General features: G+C 53.8%; 1 protein-coding gene across 2 annotated transcripts in view; it reads left to right on the top strand.

The window, feature by feature from the left end:
• The window catches only part of AFAP1L1 (actin filament associated protein 1 like 1), a 62,248-nt gene that overhangs the window by 21,015 nt on the left and 26,754 nt on the right, over positions 1-14,479 (top strand). The window contains exons 1-7 of one of the 2 annotated variants that reach the window (XM_042949593.1): positions 5,754-6,000; positions 6,128-6,256; positions 6,994-7,077; positions 7,866-7,963; positions 9,467-9,575; positions 13,317-13,442; positions 14,105-14,316. In XM_042949593.1, coding sequence (XP_042805527.1) covers positions 6,214-6,256; positions 6,994-7,077; positions 7,866-7,963; positions 9,467-9,575; positions 13,317-13,442; positions 14,105-14,316 — 672 coding nt within the window. In that variant the 5' untranslated portion in view covers positions 5,754-6,000; positions 6,128-6,213. Of the gene's footprint in view, positions 1-5,753; positions 6,001-6,127; positions 6,257-6,993; positions 7,078-7,865; positions 7,964-9,466; positions 9,576-13,316; positions 13,443-14,104; positions 14,317-14,479 lie in introns of those variants that run through there. The other variant, XM_042949584.1, reaches the window with a different exon arrangement.

Below are 14,479 nucleotides of genomic sequence, written 5' to 3'. Positions count from 1 at the left end.
CCCTCGCGGGCCACCCCTGTACAGCTGGGAAGTGGTGGCTCAGGAATCTCAGGAATCGCAGTGGAGCACATGTGACCCCGAGGCCCTAATCGCTGTGCTCCTCTAAGCAGGCTTCCTGGCTCTGGCTCTTTATATTCTGTAGGAGCCCTTATTCCCAGCTGGACATTCAGTTATTTCAAAAGTGGTGTCTAACGAGAACGTTTTAGGAAATGAGGAAGGTCTTCCCACGTTCCCTATGTTCACAGACGTGCCTTGTAGTTATTCGTTTTCCGGCCGAACCTCTTTCAAAGGCTGCATCTTGGAATCACCTGGAGTACTTGTTAAAATGCAACATGCTGCCGGGGCGCCTGGGTGGCTCAGTTGGATAAGCGTCCGACTTCAACTCAGGTCATGATCTCACGGTCTGTGGGTTCGAGCCCCCACGTTGGGCTCTGTGCTGACAGCTCAGAGCCTGGAACCTGATTCTGTGTGTGTGTGTGTGTGTGTGTGTGTGTGTGTGTGTGTGTGTGTGTGTCTCTGCTCCTCTCCCGCTCATACTCTCTCTCAAAAATAAATAAACACTAAAAAAAAAAAAAAAAAAAAAAAAAATTCAGCTTGCTGGGTCCCAGTAGAGGGCCTACTGAAAGAGCCACGCCAGATCAGGAGGGCCGGGCTGGGAATCTGCCTTTCCAACAACCCCCTTGGGAGTCTTATTGTTGCTAAAATGTGAGGCTGCTGTCCTGGAGGTCTGTTTGAGGCCTAGCAGAACCACTGGCCGTATGATTTCTCTCCAAATTAAATTCCGTGATGGTTCCAATCCCTGTGGTTTCGGTTTTCTGGCATTAAAGACGAAGCTGCGACAGACGGCACATCCAAGTTCACTGCACCTGAAAGCCAGCTATTTTACGAGGGTTCACAAGGGCTGTTTTACGTGGGTTACGGCATTTAGCTTTCGCCAAAACGTGGCGAAAGAATAGTCGTGTCCCGTGTAATTCCAGAGCTCTGTCCACGAAGGGCGTGTAAGGGAGTGTGAGCAGTCTGGATGGGAGTGTAGGGGGCGTGGGGATCCCAGCAGGGACAGGCTGGGAAGTCAGGTAGGGCCACAGCATGAGAGGGACGGAGGAGGAGGGGGGAAGTTCTGTGCTAAGACGAGATAAGGAGAGAGACGAACGTTCTCGGATACAGGCTATTGATGTGTATCTGCTCTCGGCACTTTGCACACACCTTCTCTCGGCTGGGTGGAGGGGGGGTGGTGCGGTTCTGTACTGTCTTCGCAGAGCCGAACACTGGCTGAAAGCTCCCCGGTATCCAGGAGGGTGTAAAGGTGTCTCTGGGCTGAGATCCTGGGGTTGAGTCAGGTATATGCTTTGAGGAGCTTGTTTTTCTTCCTGGAGATCTTCACAGTGAGGGCTCTGAAGTTCACCTGCAGGCCCAGTGGAGAGACTCACTGAGCAAGAATTTCAGCCCCACAGTAAGGGTCTCCACCCAGCCAGTGTGGGGACCCCTGGTCAGGAGGCCTGATGACGTCCTGGCCCAGAGCCCTTTGGCAGGAGGGCTCTGAGGGGCCACTTGCCTCCTTCCTTCCCCAGGCCCGGCCTCTGCTGCCCTGAGCCCATGTTTTCTGGTGGAGGATTCAGGCACAGGTGCACACTTTGAAGTCAGACAGACCTGGGCTCCAGGCCCGGCCTTACCACTTACTGGTTGGGCAGCCTCACTTCTCCGAGCCTCCGATCCCTCCCTCTGTGGGGCGCAGTTAGCAACGCTAGGTCCCTCCTGTGCAGTTTCTGAGGATTAAACGGGAGGGTGTGCCCTAACTGCCCTGCACACAGTAACTGCTCGGCCCTCAGGAGGCTTCTCGCAGGTTCACTGCCCGGAGGCTGAGCTTTTCCCCACTGGCTCATGCTCCCTCCGCCAGCCAGCCGCACTTCAGAAATGCTGTGTGACTCTCCCTGGACCACCCACCACCTGCTGCCTGCCGGGCCCTTCCTGGCTGCAGAAGCCACCACGGCACGGCACGAGGTGTCTCCTTGCTGCCCATCTGCTTCTCCCAGCGTTGCTTGGTTCCCGCCTTCTCCTTTGCTCTGCCTGGACTTTTGTGACCATGCCTCCATTACACAAGAACATTTTTAGAAGTCAGGGTCCCATGTTAGGAATCCCGTTAACAAGCAGGGAAAAACATTCAAAAAGTTGTTAACAAAGCTGGGGTCCTGTACCTCCCGCATTTCAATGCCGAGAACTCACTCACAACCTGATTGTGCTCGCTTTAGAAACAACTGCAACAAACCTCAAATTGGAAGCCGAAGAGGCTTTCGAAGCAGGAATGCTGCCACAGACAGACACTGGCTGATAGCAGCGAGAAGGAATCTCTGGGACCTCAGCACAAAATGACAGACCCAAAGGACGGGAGGGAGGAATGGACAAGAGGGGCAGACTTAGCAAATCCGAGGTCATTCATTGAAGGCTGGCAATTCTCAGAAAGGTGTGGTTGGGAGGGGGCAATGCCCCAAGATGCTTTCTGGGAGTCCACGCAGTCAAAACTACTTTTATATAGTACTCAGACCCCGTATGTCTTTATTTATTTATTTATTTATTTATTTATTTATATGTTTGTTTATTTTTGAGAGAGACAGAGAGAGACAGAGGGCTAGCAGGGGAGGGGCAGATAGAGAGAGAGGGAGACACAGAATCCAAAGCAGTCTCTACGGCTCTGAGCTGTCAGCACAGAGCCCAACGCGGGGCTCGAACTCATGAACTGTGAGCTCATGACCTGAGCCGATATCAGACATTTAACCAACTGAGCCACCCAGGTGCCCCACTATTATTATTATTTTAGAGAGAGAGAGTGCGTGTGCTCAGGGGAGGGCCAGAAGGAGGAGAGCGAGCGTCTCAAGAAGGCTCCACACCTAGCACAGAGCTGGGTGTGGCGGGGCTTGATCTCACGACTGTGAGATCATGAGCCGAGGTGAAATCAAGAGTTGGACGCTCAACTGACTGAGCCACCCAGGCGCCCTCCCCCCCTCCCCCCGTATGTGTTTTTTCTCTCCCATTCTTTCATGTTTGCAGTGGAGTTTCCCAGAGGTTGTGTCGTATGTGATGACGCGACAGCTCTGAAAGCGAACGGGATGTGTGCCTGTGTATTCTCCTTGTTTAAAACGTTCTCAGCCTTAATTTGTAATACAGTCAAGATCGACAGATATAACCCACATAGAACCAAAGTTCTTTGGAGTCCTTGATAATCTTTTCGATTGTGCAAAGGAGTCCCCAGGCCAGAAAGTTGCAGAGCCACTGGTAGAGGGCTAAACAGTCACTGTGCCCCATGGCCTTGACATTCCCACATGATAGCAGAGCCGTGTCGGGAATTTTCGAATACGAACCGTGGCTGCGAGCCACAAGAAAGCTGCCATGGTCCCCTGCGGTGCCTTCCTGGTAACATTTAGCATGGCTTCCCTTGTGTGTAATGACGTGGGTGTACGATAAGGTGTGTGTGTGAGAGAGAGAGAGAGACAGAGAGAGACAGAGACAGAGAGAGACGGAGAGGGAGCATACCCACTGGAACAACGTCTTATTCATTTTCGAATCCCCCGAGTGGCGTGTAATCAGCACTCAGTAAATACTTTAGAACCGAGTTAACTTTCAATATATCTGATGAAGGTGCCAGAGAGGTCTGTGACTCCATTTGTAAAGATTTCCTTTGCAACACCTAAAATTTACCTAAAATGATGTTATGATTTTAAGTGGTTTCCTGCTTCCAGGAGGGAAACCCACCCACCCAGAAGCCTCGCTCAGGCGGCAGTGCAGGGGCTCGGGCCCTGGGGGAAGCAGGGCCTCCAGGCCCCTTGCACTTGGGCTGTGGAGGCGAGCGGCGCCCCCTGCCGTCGTGCGACTCGACAGCTCCAAGAGTCACACAAACGTAGAATCAGCCTGGCTTCACCTCTTTCAAGCCGTGCAGCCATCCCACAGCCTTCCTCAGCCTCAGTTCGAGGGCATCCCAGCGCGACCTGCTCGCAGATGAGCTGTGCCGTGCTCGCAAAGCCCCTGCCTCAGCGCCCCGAGGCGGAGAGAGCTCATGAGGTGTAGGTGACAGGATCGGCCTTCGGCTCGTTTACAACAAATCTGAGGTGACGAGGGAATGCCACAGAGAGACTGCCACGGCCACGCCACGTTTTTCCAACGACTGCCGCTATCTGTACGTAAGATTTCTATTTTTACAAAAAAGGTCCTGACGTGGTCATCTGTGCGTGGAGCCCGGGCACTGAGCAGGCCCCAGACTAGATGCTAAGAAGCTGAGATTCCTAGCACAGTCTACGCCGTCTAGAGCCTCACGGCCTACTGAGGGAGCGGATGCTCCCAGCACAGACCAGCATGGTAAATAAATACTATAATGACAGCAGTCACAGCTGACTTGGGGTGAGCATTTACTCTGCGTGGGGCAAGGCACTTTTCATGCAGGACATGATTAATCGTTACAGCAGCCATTTAAGGCAGGTGCTGTTCTTACTCCCGTGTACAGAGGAGGAAACTGAGTCACAGGCTAAGTAATCTGCAAAGGTCCCACAATGAAGGAATGATGGAGCCTGAACTTGAACCCGGGAGTCTGGTCCCAGGGCCGGTTCTCTTGTGCACAATGCTACAGCCCCTCTGACACACCCAGCCCCTGTAACTGCAAGCCAGAGTCTGGTTGTTTCCTTAGGGGGCCCAGAGTGGAGAGAAACACAGGGGGCTGGGAGTCCAGAGGCGGTAGCCGAAGGCCTGGCACTCCTGAGGCATCTGTGTGTTTGCAAGCACGTCACTTCTCTTCTCTGAGCCTTGGTTGCTTCCTCTAAAAAGCACGTGTGATCATGGGACCTATCCCAAAACTTGTTGGCAGGCGTGTATAAAATACTGTAAGGCAGTATAGTGCCATGGTTGAAAGTGAGTGAGGAAACGAGGTCCAGTTGAGGCTCCACCGGCTGTGTGACCCTGGAGGAGTTATTTAACCACTCTGAGCCATAAGATGCTTGATAGTGGAGTCAAATGGGACTATACGTATGAAAGGCGTAGCACAGCTCACGATAACTGCTCAACATGGTTAGCTTTTATTTTTATTATTTTTTTTAATGTTTATTTAGTTTGAGAGAGTGAGCGGGGGAGGGGCAAGGAGAGATTGAGAGAGAGAGAGAGAGAGAGAGAGAGAAAAGCCTAAGCAGGCTCCGGCTGTCCGCGCAGAGCCTGATGCGGGGCTCGACCCCGTGAACTGAAAGATCACGACCCGAGCCGAAATTAAGAGCCGGATGCTTAACCAGCTGAGGCACCCAGGCCTCTCAACACGGTTAGCTCTTAGTGTTTCTACTACTGTAACGAGGCTGGTCTTTGGTCTCAGGCGCACCAAGTCCCAAGCTACCGTTTGGGACAGGGAGACATCATGACCTCATGGCTGTGGCATGCTCCGGTCTTTAAAGGACTGTGTGTTGTCGAATGTCGCAGCTCTGTGTGCTCTCAAGAAGCAGCGTCAGCAGCAGCTGGGAGCTCCGTGGACATGCAGGGTCTCAGGCCCTGCCCCAGACCTGAGCCAGCCTCCGCGTTTTGACGAGATCCCGGGTCATTCCTAGATACACTCAAGTTTGAAAACCGCTGGTGAACACAGAAGGACTGGTGATAACGGTTTAGGGCCTGGGGTGGGAAGGGTTAATGTTTAGCTTGGCTCCCACCAAGGCACCGGAAACAGAAGGTTCCAGAGATTGAAGTGTATGAACTGATGAGACAGGAAGGCTCCCTTCCTGCCTGTGTGCTGGATGGCCAGGAGCTCCGGCCTGGCACCCGCACTGAGCCTCGAGCTGCAGTGATGAAGGCCCCTCGTGCTGGGGCAAAGATAGGCCCGAGAGCCTCTGCTCAGGGCTCAGTGTTGCCAGGCTGGCCTCGGGAGGGTCAGTCCTCAAGCCAAGGCCATATGGGGTCTGAGGCAGAGTGGGGGCGCCCAGAGGAGCATCAGCGTTCACTGAGGACTCTCCCTCGGGAGGCGACTGGCCAGCGGCTGGGACAGAGGTGGGAGGGCTTCTGAGGTCTCCCTGTGGCGCCCGCCCTGCTCTCCGGCCCCTGCTTCCCCGGCCTCTAGTGGACGGAGGCGGGGCCCGGATCCTGACCCAGAGCCCTGGCTGTGTTCCCTCCCCAGCGCTGGAGCAGCTGCTCCCCGAGCTCACGGGACTGCTCAGCCTCCTGGACCACGAGGACCTGAGCGACACTGCCCTGGAGAAGAAGATGGCTGTGGCCTCCATCCTGCAGAGCCTGCAGCCCCTCCCAGGTCAGCCTTTGGCACTCTGCCCCCGGCTCCTCAAGAACCTTCAGTAACTCCCCAGGGCCTGCGGCACGAGGAAGCCTATGGCTCGCCGCGTGGCCCACGTCCTCATCCACTCTGTTCCTTCTCCACCCTGGGCGTATTCTTCGTACGCCTCCGCCCTCGAGCCACTGAAACTCACGTACGCAACCCACGCTCCACACACACCACGCAGCACGCACATCGCACGCCATGTGCTCAGCTGCAGGCGTCCTCGTCCGCCCCGCGAGGTGATCACTGCGAAGTCCAGAGCTGAGTCAGCTCCGACGAGCTGTGCCGTGTCCCGCAGTGTTGGAGGGGTCTGAGTGACGGGGGGGGGGGTGTCACCACTGGGTGACTCTCGGAGCCTCACTTCCGGTGACAGAACAGGCCGATGTCATCAGGAGCCCTCACAGCACTGTGGGAGGGGCCGTGGCTGGCCCACTGTGCTCGGCCCTGTTTGTCCCCTGGCAGTCCCCAGAGCAGCCCCAGTGCCGGGCCCTGGGCCCCGTTTCACTTGCAGAAGGAGATGCTCAGGTACAATAAAAATAAGAACAAAGTTTGAGAACCCGGGAACTCACGCAGAGTGCGCGTGTACGCGGTCCGTGGTGCCGTGTCCCGGTGGGTTCGAGTCCCAGTAGCAGGAGGGGGAGACGGGGCCCTCCTCAGTGGCGACAGGTCCCCCTCCCTCCTCACTGCCGGTGTACTCACCCCTCTCCTCACAGCCAAAGAAGTCTCCTGCCTATATGTGAACACAGCGGACCTCCACTCCGGGCCCAGCTTCGTGGAGTCCCTCTTTGAGGAGTTCGGTGAGTGGCCCTCTCCCACCCCTGCACTGGGAGCCGTCCTCCCCCTGCGCGTGTGAGTCCCCTGCCCGGCCTCTGGAAGGGCCCTCGGATGCGGTGGGGGCCCGGCTCCGACGTTGCAACGCTGAGTCACTTCGGGCAAGTCGCTTGGCCTCCCTGGGCCCTGCCAGGTCTGAAAGCCTAGTCAGAGTCTGTATGGTCATGGGAATCATCCCCCGGATTGGAGGAGAGGTAGGGATGACGCGCAGGCCAAAGAAGGTGTGGCGCGTCCCGTGCTCTCTCTCCCCTGCCACTCACGTCCACCGGTAGTGGCCGCCTGGCCCCGGGGATGGGCGGTCCCTGCGCCTCCCAGAAAGCGGAGTGGCACCGTGGGCATGGGAGCAGCCCCGCCGGTCGGGGGGCAGGGCGTGTTGGCCCCTGCTCCTTCCCGAGGGCGGACAGCACTATTCTGCATGGAGAGAGCTGCGGGTCAGGTGGAAGTCTCGGGGACTGAGAGACTGAGAGAAGACACTTTGCCTTCACTGCCCAACTCTTGAAACCCTCCAAAGCACCACACCAGATAGGGTCTTATTGGACCCTCTTGATAACCCTGGCAGACAGACAAGGCAAGGGATTATTGGGACCGGTTTACAGGTGAGAACGCCAAACAGGTCTCAGAGTGATGAAGTCACTTGCCCAATGTCACTAACAAAGGAGGGGGTGGAGGCCTCCTGACCCCAAATCCAGCCTTCTTCCCATTTTACCGTGCTCATTCTTGGCTTTCTCTGCCCCAATGGCCTGACCCTCGGTAGACTGTGACCTGAGTGACCTCCGGGACCTGCCAGAGGATGACGGGGAGCCCTGCAAAGGAGCCAGCCCTGAGCCAGCCAAGAGCCCATCTCTGAGACATGTGAGTCACAGCCTGGGTTCCCACATCCTCCAGCCCTCTGTCCCTCTGAAGTGATCAGGGGAGCTTTCCCCCTAACGCCTGGGACCCTCCTGGCTGTGTAGGACCCTGTTCTGAGGGGAGAAACTGGGAGGGGGGTGCTCAGTTGGTTAAACGTCTGACTCTTGATTTTGGCTCAGGTCATGATCTCAGGGTCATGAGATCAAGCTCTGAGTTGGGCTCTTTGCTGGGTGTGGAGCCTGCTTAGGATTCTCTCTACCCCGCTCTCTCTCAAATGAATAAAGAAAGAAAGAAAGAAAGAAAGAAAGAAAGAAAGAAAGAAAGAAAAAAAGGAAGGAAGGAAGAGAAAGAAAAAGGAAAGGAAGAAAGAAAGAAAGAAAGAAAGAAAGAGAAAGAAAGAAAGAAAGAAAGAAAGAAAGAAAGAAAGAAAAGAAAGAAAGAAAGGAAAGAAGGAAAAGAAAGGAAGGAAGGAAGGAAGGAAGGAAGGACGGGAGGGAGGGAGGGAGGGAGGGAGGGAGAAACAGGCTGTGACAATATTTCACTGGCTCATGATGTGCTCACTGTGCCCATGCTGAGCAGGGATGATGCAGTGAACTGACCCTTCCCTTTAAACACATGGGATGTTCCCCACCCCAACTTCTAATTGCCGTGATAATTAACATGGAGTATGGGGAATGCTCTGGACCAGGAGTTGGTGGCCCTCTGCCCTCCCCCTGCGGCTGTGTGGTCTAGGGCAAATCACCTTTCCTTTCTGAGCCTATCACCTATAAAATAAAGGTTTGGATCATGTCTAGGGTTCCCAGCCTTTGTCCAAGGAATTGAGGGAAGGGGCCCATAATCACATCAAACATTATCTGTCAACTACCTAATTCACTATCATCATCACCATCCGGTGGTACCAATTGCTGACCCCTTATGGCGTCCTTTACACGCTCCCAACAACTGATGGAGGTTGGCGCCATTAATGTCCCCATTTTACAGGTAAAGAAACTGAGGCTTAGAGTAAGTGACATGTCAGTGTCCCACCACTAGTAAGCGATGGAGCCTAATCCCAGTAGAGCAGGGGTTCCCTGGCCCCAGAGCCTAAGGCGTTATTGCCTCGCTAACTCACACGCGTTCCATTTACTTGTCCTGCTGTTCCTCACCTGAATAGAGATGTGGTTCCAGAGTATTGCAGAAGTCACCGTAGCTTTTGATAATTCTGCACGTGCTTAATCAAAAGCACTAGCTACGTCTCTGTGTGGCAGCCCACACAGCTTTTAGATATTACAGAGAAGCCCTGACGCTTCAACAAGTTGGGCAAGGAGGAGAGAACCAAGCAAACTATCGGCAAACAGCTTCCCACCTCTGCCCTTCTGCCACTCTGTCACAAGTTATGGCTTCCATTCAGAAACGGTTCCTAGGGGCTCCGGCCTCCCCCTGCCCCAGCCTCATCCCGTCCCTCCGCCTGTTCCCTCCGCTCTCCTGGCCGCCTAGGTCTCATCCGCCTCCTTTGTCCCCCTTCAGGCAGCCGACCTGCCTCCACCGCTTCCCAACAGGCCCCCACCTGAGGACTACTATGAAGAGGCCCTTCCCCTGGGACCGGGCAAGTCCCCTGAGTACATCAGCTCCCACAGTAAGTTCTCGTCCCCTGCGGGACTGTCCTGCTGGGGCTGGCATTCCAAGGCCAGCACCGTCCAGCCCCGCCTACGTCCTGAGAACCTGGCCTCTCTAATGGTGGCCTGGGAGTCCGGTCAGTGGGCGTGGCCCCAGGGATCAGGGGCTTAGGTTCCAGTCCCAGTTCTGTGCGGCCTTGGACAACTCCCTTCCCTGCCCTGAAAATAAGAAAGGGGCTGGATCGATCCATGGATATAGATGTGCCTGGATGGAGGTGCACAAATGACCGCTGTATCCTGGGTCCTAGCACTGAACCTGCTGCTGGCCTAAGTGCTCCTCCTCGGTGGACTGGTGAGACAGTTTGTACTTAGCAGGACCGCATCTTCTAGGTGGGCAAGGTTACAAAGTCAGTGCCTAGGATAAAAAAGCACATGGCTGAAACCAAAAGGTCTCCCATGTAGAGGGTGGTCACCCCAGGGAATTCACGAAACGATGTAGGAAGTTATAGAAGCTTTACTTATATTTAGCTCAACACTTCTTTTAAAAACTTTCCATGTCAATGTTTTAGAGTTATAGTCTTTATAATCTAATAATAGCATAATGCTTGTAAGCAGTCTATATATAGAGAGAGAGAGACATATATGTATACAGTAAATAAATGGAAGTACATTATATGATTACATTTTTACTGATAGGTGGACCCGATGAAATAATTTAGAGGGCACTGGTGCAAATTACACTTGAAAAATCTCTTAAATCGGCCACAAAGAGTCTCTGCTTTTGACCGACCTCTTAATGGGTTTCCTCCCGCAGTGAAACAAATGGGTGTTTCTCTGAGGATCAGAGAAGTCACTGGCTTGGATATAGGAACTTCACGTGACACACAAGAGACTCTATCCTGGTCTTTGTGTGCCCCAGCATTCGTAGTTGAACTTGTATGAGATAATATTTATGCGATGCTATCCTGTCATTCAGTAACTCAGTGGAATATCTTCCAGCCGCCAAAAAATAAATAAAATAGGTCTGTCTGTGCCGATCAGAAATGAATTCCAAGATACAGCCACTGAAAAATATTCAAATGCTGCAGAATACTGCATTTAATAGGATTCCATTTGTTCCTTGATGGGGTACATGCATCCCTGCATTCATTTAAATGACTCTCCTGGGATATGCAAGAAACTGTCAACAGCATTCCCCTGTGGGAATTGAATGGAAATCTGGGTGAAGGGAACATACTTTCCCATTCATACTCTTTTGTACTGATTGTGCTTTTCGCCCTGGGCATATTTTCTGTATTGTAACAAAATACACATAACGTGAAATGGACCGTGTCAACCATTTGACGGGTGTGCAATCAGTGGCATTTAGTACATTCACAGGACTGTGCAGCCAGTTCCCACACCTTTTCATCACTCAAAGGGGAAACGCCATCCCCGTTAAGCAGTCGTTCTTGTTCGCCTTCCCCCTGCGCCCCTGGCAACCACCAGTCTGCTTTCCACCCCTATGGATTTGCCTATTCTGAATATTTCACATGAATAGCATCATACAATGTGTGGCCTTTTGCGTCTGGCTTATTTCCCTTTAGCGTAGTGTTCCCAAGGTTAATCTGCGTCACTGCGTGTACCAGCCCTCATTTGCTCTTTATGGCCAAGTAATATTCCAGTGTAGGGAGAGACCACGTTTTGTTTAGTCTTTCATCAGTTGATGGACGCCTGGGTTCTCTCCACCTCTGGGCTACTGCGGTATATTATTTTCACCACTAATAAACTAGTTAAAGCAGAGTGGAGTGCTGGGGTTGGACCAGGGGATCAGTGGCTGTCTTCAGCCTTGAGATTCTTGGTGTCTGTGGGGCTCCAAGCGGCGGTTTGTATGGGAAGCAGGTGACTTTGTTCTGTTCTCCACTTGAGGACAGGGGAGGAGGGCGGAGACAAAGCGCTGCCGGGCCCTGAATCCCAGGTGAAGCCCCTCAGCTGGGTGAGGCCCCTCCACCTCCCGAGGGAGCTCATGGCTCCCCTCAGATGAGGCAGCAGGGATCCTGGGGCAGGAGGGAAGGGCGGGCCTCAGGAAGGGTCAGGGAGCTTGACCAGGGAGAGGGCGCCAAGCCCATCAGGGAATATCCTTCCTCTGACCCGGTGTCCAGCCCTGCCAGGTGTTCAAGAGCACTGCCCCGGGTGTCCTCTCCCTCTTCCCCGTCACACCTCCCCCCACCATCCACCTCACAGGATGTTGCCAGCATCTGAGGCTTCAGAGAGCCTGCTGGGAAGGGCAGGCTGGGGCCATCACTTGGGAGCTAGCACTGGGTATCCCAGTTGCTGGGAATTTGAGTGCTGCTGTTCTCAGGAAACAGATGGATGGTAGGGGCTGGGAGCCCAGAGCAGCACGTTGCAGAACAGTGTGGTTTGACAGCCAGTTGTACTGGGTGAAGAAGGAAGGCTTCCTGGAAGAGGGTATGTGCCCCTATTCCCTGAGCGGGCAACCTCAGTTCTTATTCCAGGCTCTGTCACTAGCAAACTGTGTGGAGCCTCAGTTTCCTCATCTGTAAAATGGGGCTGATACCTATCTCCCTGCGTTATGGGAATCAAAGGAGATGAAAATAATAATGACATCTAGCATCCGTCTAGCACATTCTGTGTGCCAGGCGGTGTGCTAAGAGCTTACATGCATTTTATCACTCGTCCAAGGTGGGCACTGTTCACATCACTTTAGGGTGAAGACCCTGAAATGCAGAGAAACTGTGGGATTTTTCCCCCCAACGTCACTAAACAAATGGTGGCGACAAATTTTATCTCAAATCTGATCCAACCCAAAGCACATGCCCTTAGCCCACTGACCTTTAGAGCATGCCCCAGCAACCATCTGGATCAAAATAATCTTAACTGTTGAAAAAAAAATCCGATTTCTTGAACTTCGGTATAGTTTTTATTTTTCCATGTTTTGTAATGCCCTATTAAATAGACTTTTTTTTTTTTTTAAATGCAGATTCCTCAGCTCAGCCCACACCAGTGAATCAGAATCTCTGGGGGTACAGCCCGGGCATCTGCATTTTAAAGAGACCCCGGTAGCTCCGATGCAGAATACAGTTTAAGATAGCCCCCACCCCTGCGCTCTGCTGCCAGCTCAGTGGGAATGTGCTGGGAAAATTCCACGTAGACAGCTGTTGTGGTCACTGTTGCAAGCACTACCATTATCTTCTTCAGTCCAGTTCCTCCGTGGTATAGCCACAGAGGTTTAGGAGAATCGCTTTCACCAGAGGGAGCAAGCATATGCATCAGGAGGGGAGTGGAAGGACTGAGGTGACAGAAGACAAGGGGGACTAAGCCCAGGCAGCTGGAGCACCACTCCTTGCCGTACAGGGATCAGAGCTGTGACCAAGATACACACACACACACACACACACACACACACACACACACACACCAATGCTGTGGGATCACTGAGGAGGGGCTGACTATTCTCTGCCCGAGAAGGTCAGAAGAAAGATCTTTGATCTGGGTATTGAAGGATGAGTAGGAGTTCTCTAGCAAAAGCTAAGACAGCACACAGAATAGCATGAACACAGCCTGGAGGTGTGACAGGGCCCAGCAGGGCAGCTCCTGGTCACAGGAGCACAGAGAGCATGTGGGGAGCTAGAGCAGAGAGGAGGCCCCTCACCATGGCCAGGGAGCTGCAGGGAGCTGCACTGTCTCTTCCCCAAGCAGGGCCAGGGTGTCTGGGGTCTTCCCCAGCCACAGCCCCTGCAGTCTGCCTGTCTCTCTCCAAGGTGCTGCTCCCTCGACCAACCCCACAGATGGCTGCAGCCCAGCCCACTCCATCATGGACGGCTACTACGAGGATGCAGACAGCAGCTACCCTGCGACCAGGATGAATGGGGAGCTAAAGAACTCCTGTAAGTATGGGGCAGGTATTCAGAAGGGTTCTGTCCTCAGAGAGCAGGCCTGACCTGATCCTTGGAATACACGTGTGTGCCAGCCCCTCTGGGTCACCACAGAAGCCCCAAGCCCTGGTACTCAGTGACTCCAGGGTTCAGTGGAAGGACCACTGGCATGGGAGTCAGGAGCCCTGGATCTAACCCTCGCCCTGATCCTTGGTGACTGACCTCAAATGAGTCATTTATTCTCTTTGAGCCTCCAGTTGCCTTCTGTATAAATTGGGGATTTGCAGGTGCTGTGAGAGTCCCTTGAGATTGTGGATGTGAAGCTGCTGGGGTAATGACAGTAGCTGATGTTCACTGAGTGCCCGCCGAGTGCCAGGCACTGGGCTGAACGCTCTGCATTCACTGATGCTCACAGCCGGATGAGGTAGATACTGTCCTTCATTATGACCATGTTACCGATAAGAAAGCTGGACTCTGGGAAGTGAAGTCACCGAGATCGCAAGGCCAGTGGTAAATCTATACAGCACGGTGCCCATGTGCGGGTTTAGTGATCACCACGATCACACCTCACGCCCACCCCCTCCTGGTCCCGGGACCCCGGGGCAAGGACATCTGCACAAGGATATGGAGGTGCCTCCCAGGCAGTAGCGGGTCCTTTCCTGTGGTTCCTGCAGACAACGACTCTGACGCAATGAGCAGCTCCTACGAGTCCTACGACGAGGAGGAGGAGGAAGGGAAAGGGCCACAGCCCATGCACCAGTGGCCCTCAGAGGAGGCCTCCATGCACCTGGTGAGGGACTGCAGGATATGTGCCTTCCTGCTGCGGAAAAAGCGCTTCGGGCAATGGGCCAAGCAGCTGACCGTCATCAAGGAGGACCAGCTCCTGGTGAGTGGCTGCGGATATGTGCCTCTGGGCCTCACGTGGCCTTACATGTGTGTGTGTGTGTGTGTGTGTGTGTGTGTGTGTGTGTGCAGGCATGTCTGCCTCAGTTCCTCTGGGCTTGCTTTGTGCACAGAGGCTCTCCCACTAGAGCAGAATGGAAACACAC

Source organism: Panthera leo, chromosome A1 (assembly GCF_018350215.1).
Source record: "Panthera leo isolate Ple1 chromosome A1, P.leo_Ple1_pat1.1, whole genome shotgun sequence".
Classification (NCBI taxonomy): Eukaryota; Metazoa; Chordata; class Mammalia; order Carnivora; family Felidae; genus Panthera; species Panthera leo.
This window is presented reverse-complemented; position numbering and strand designations above follow the sequence as displayed.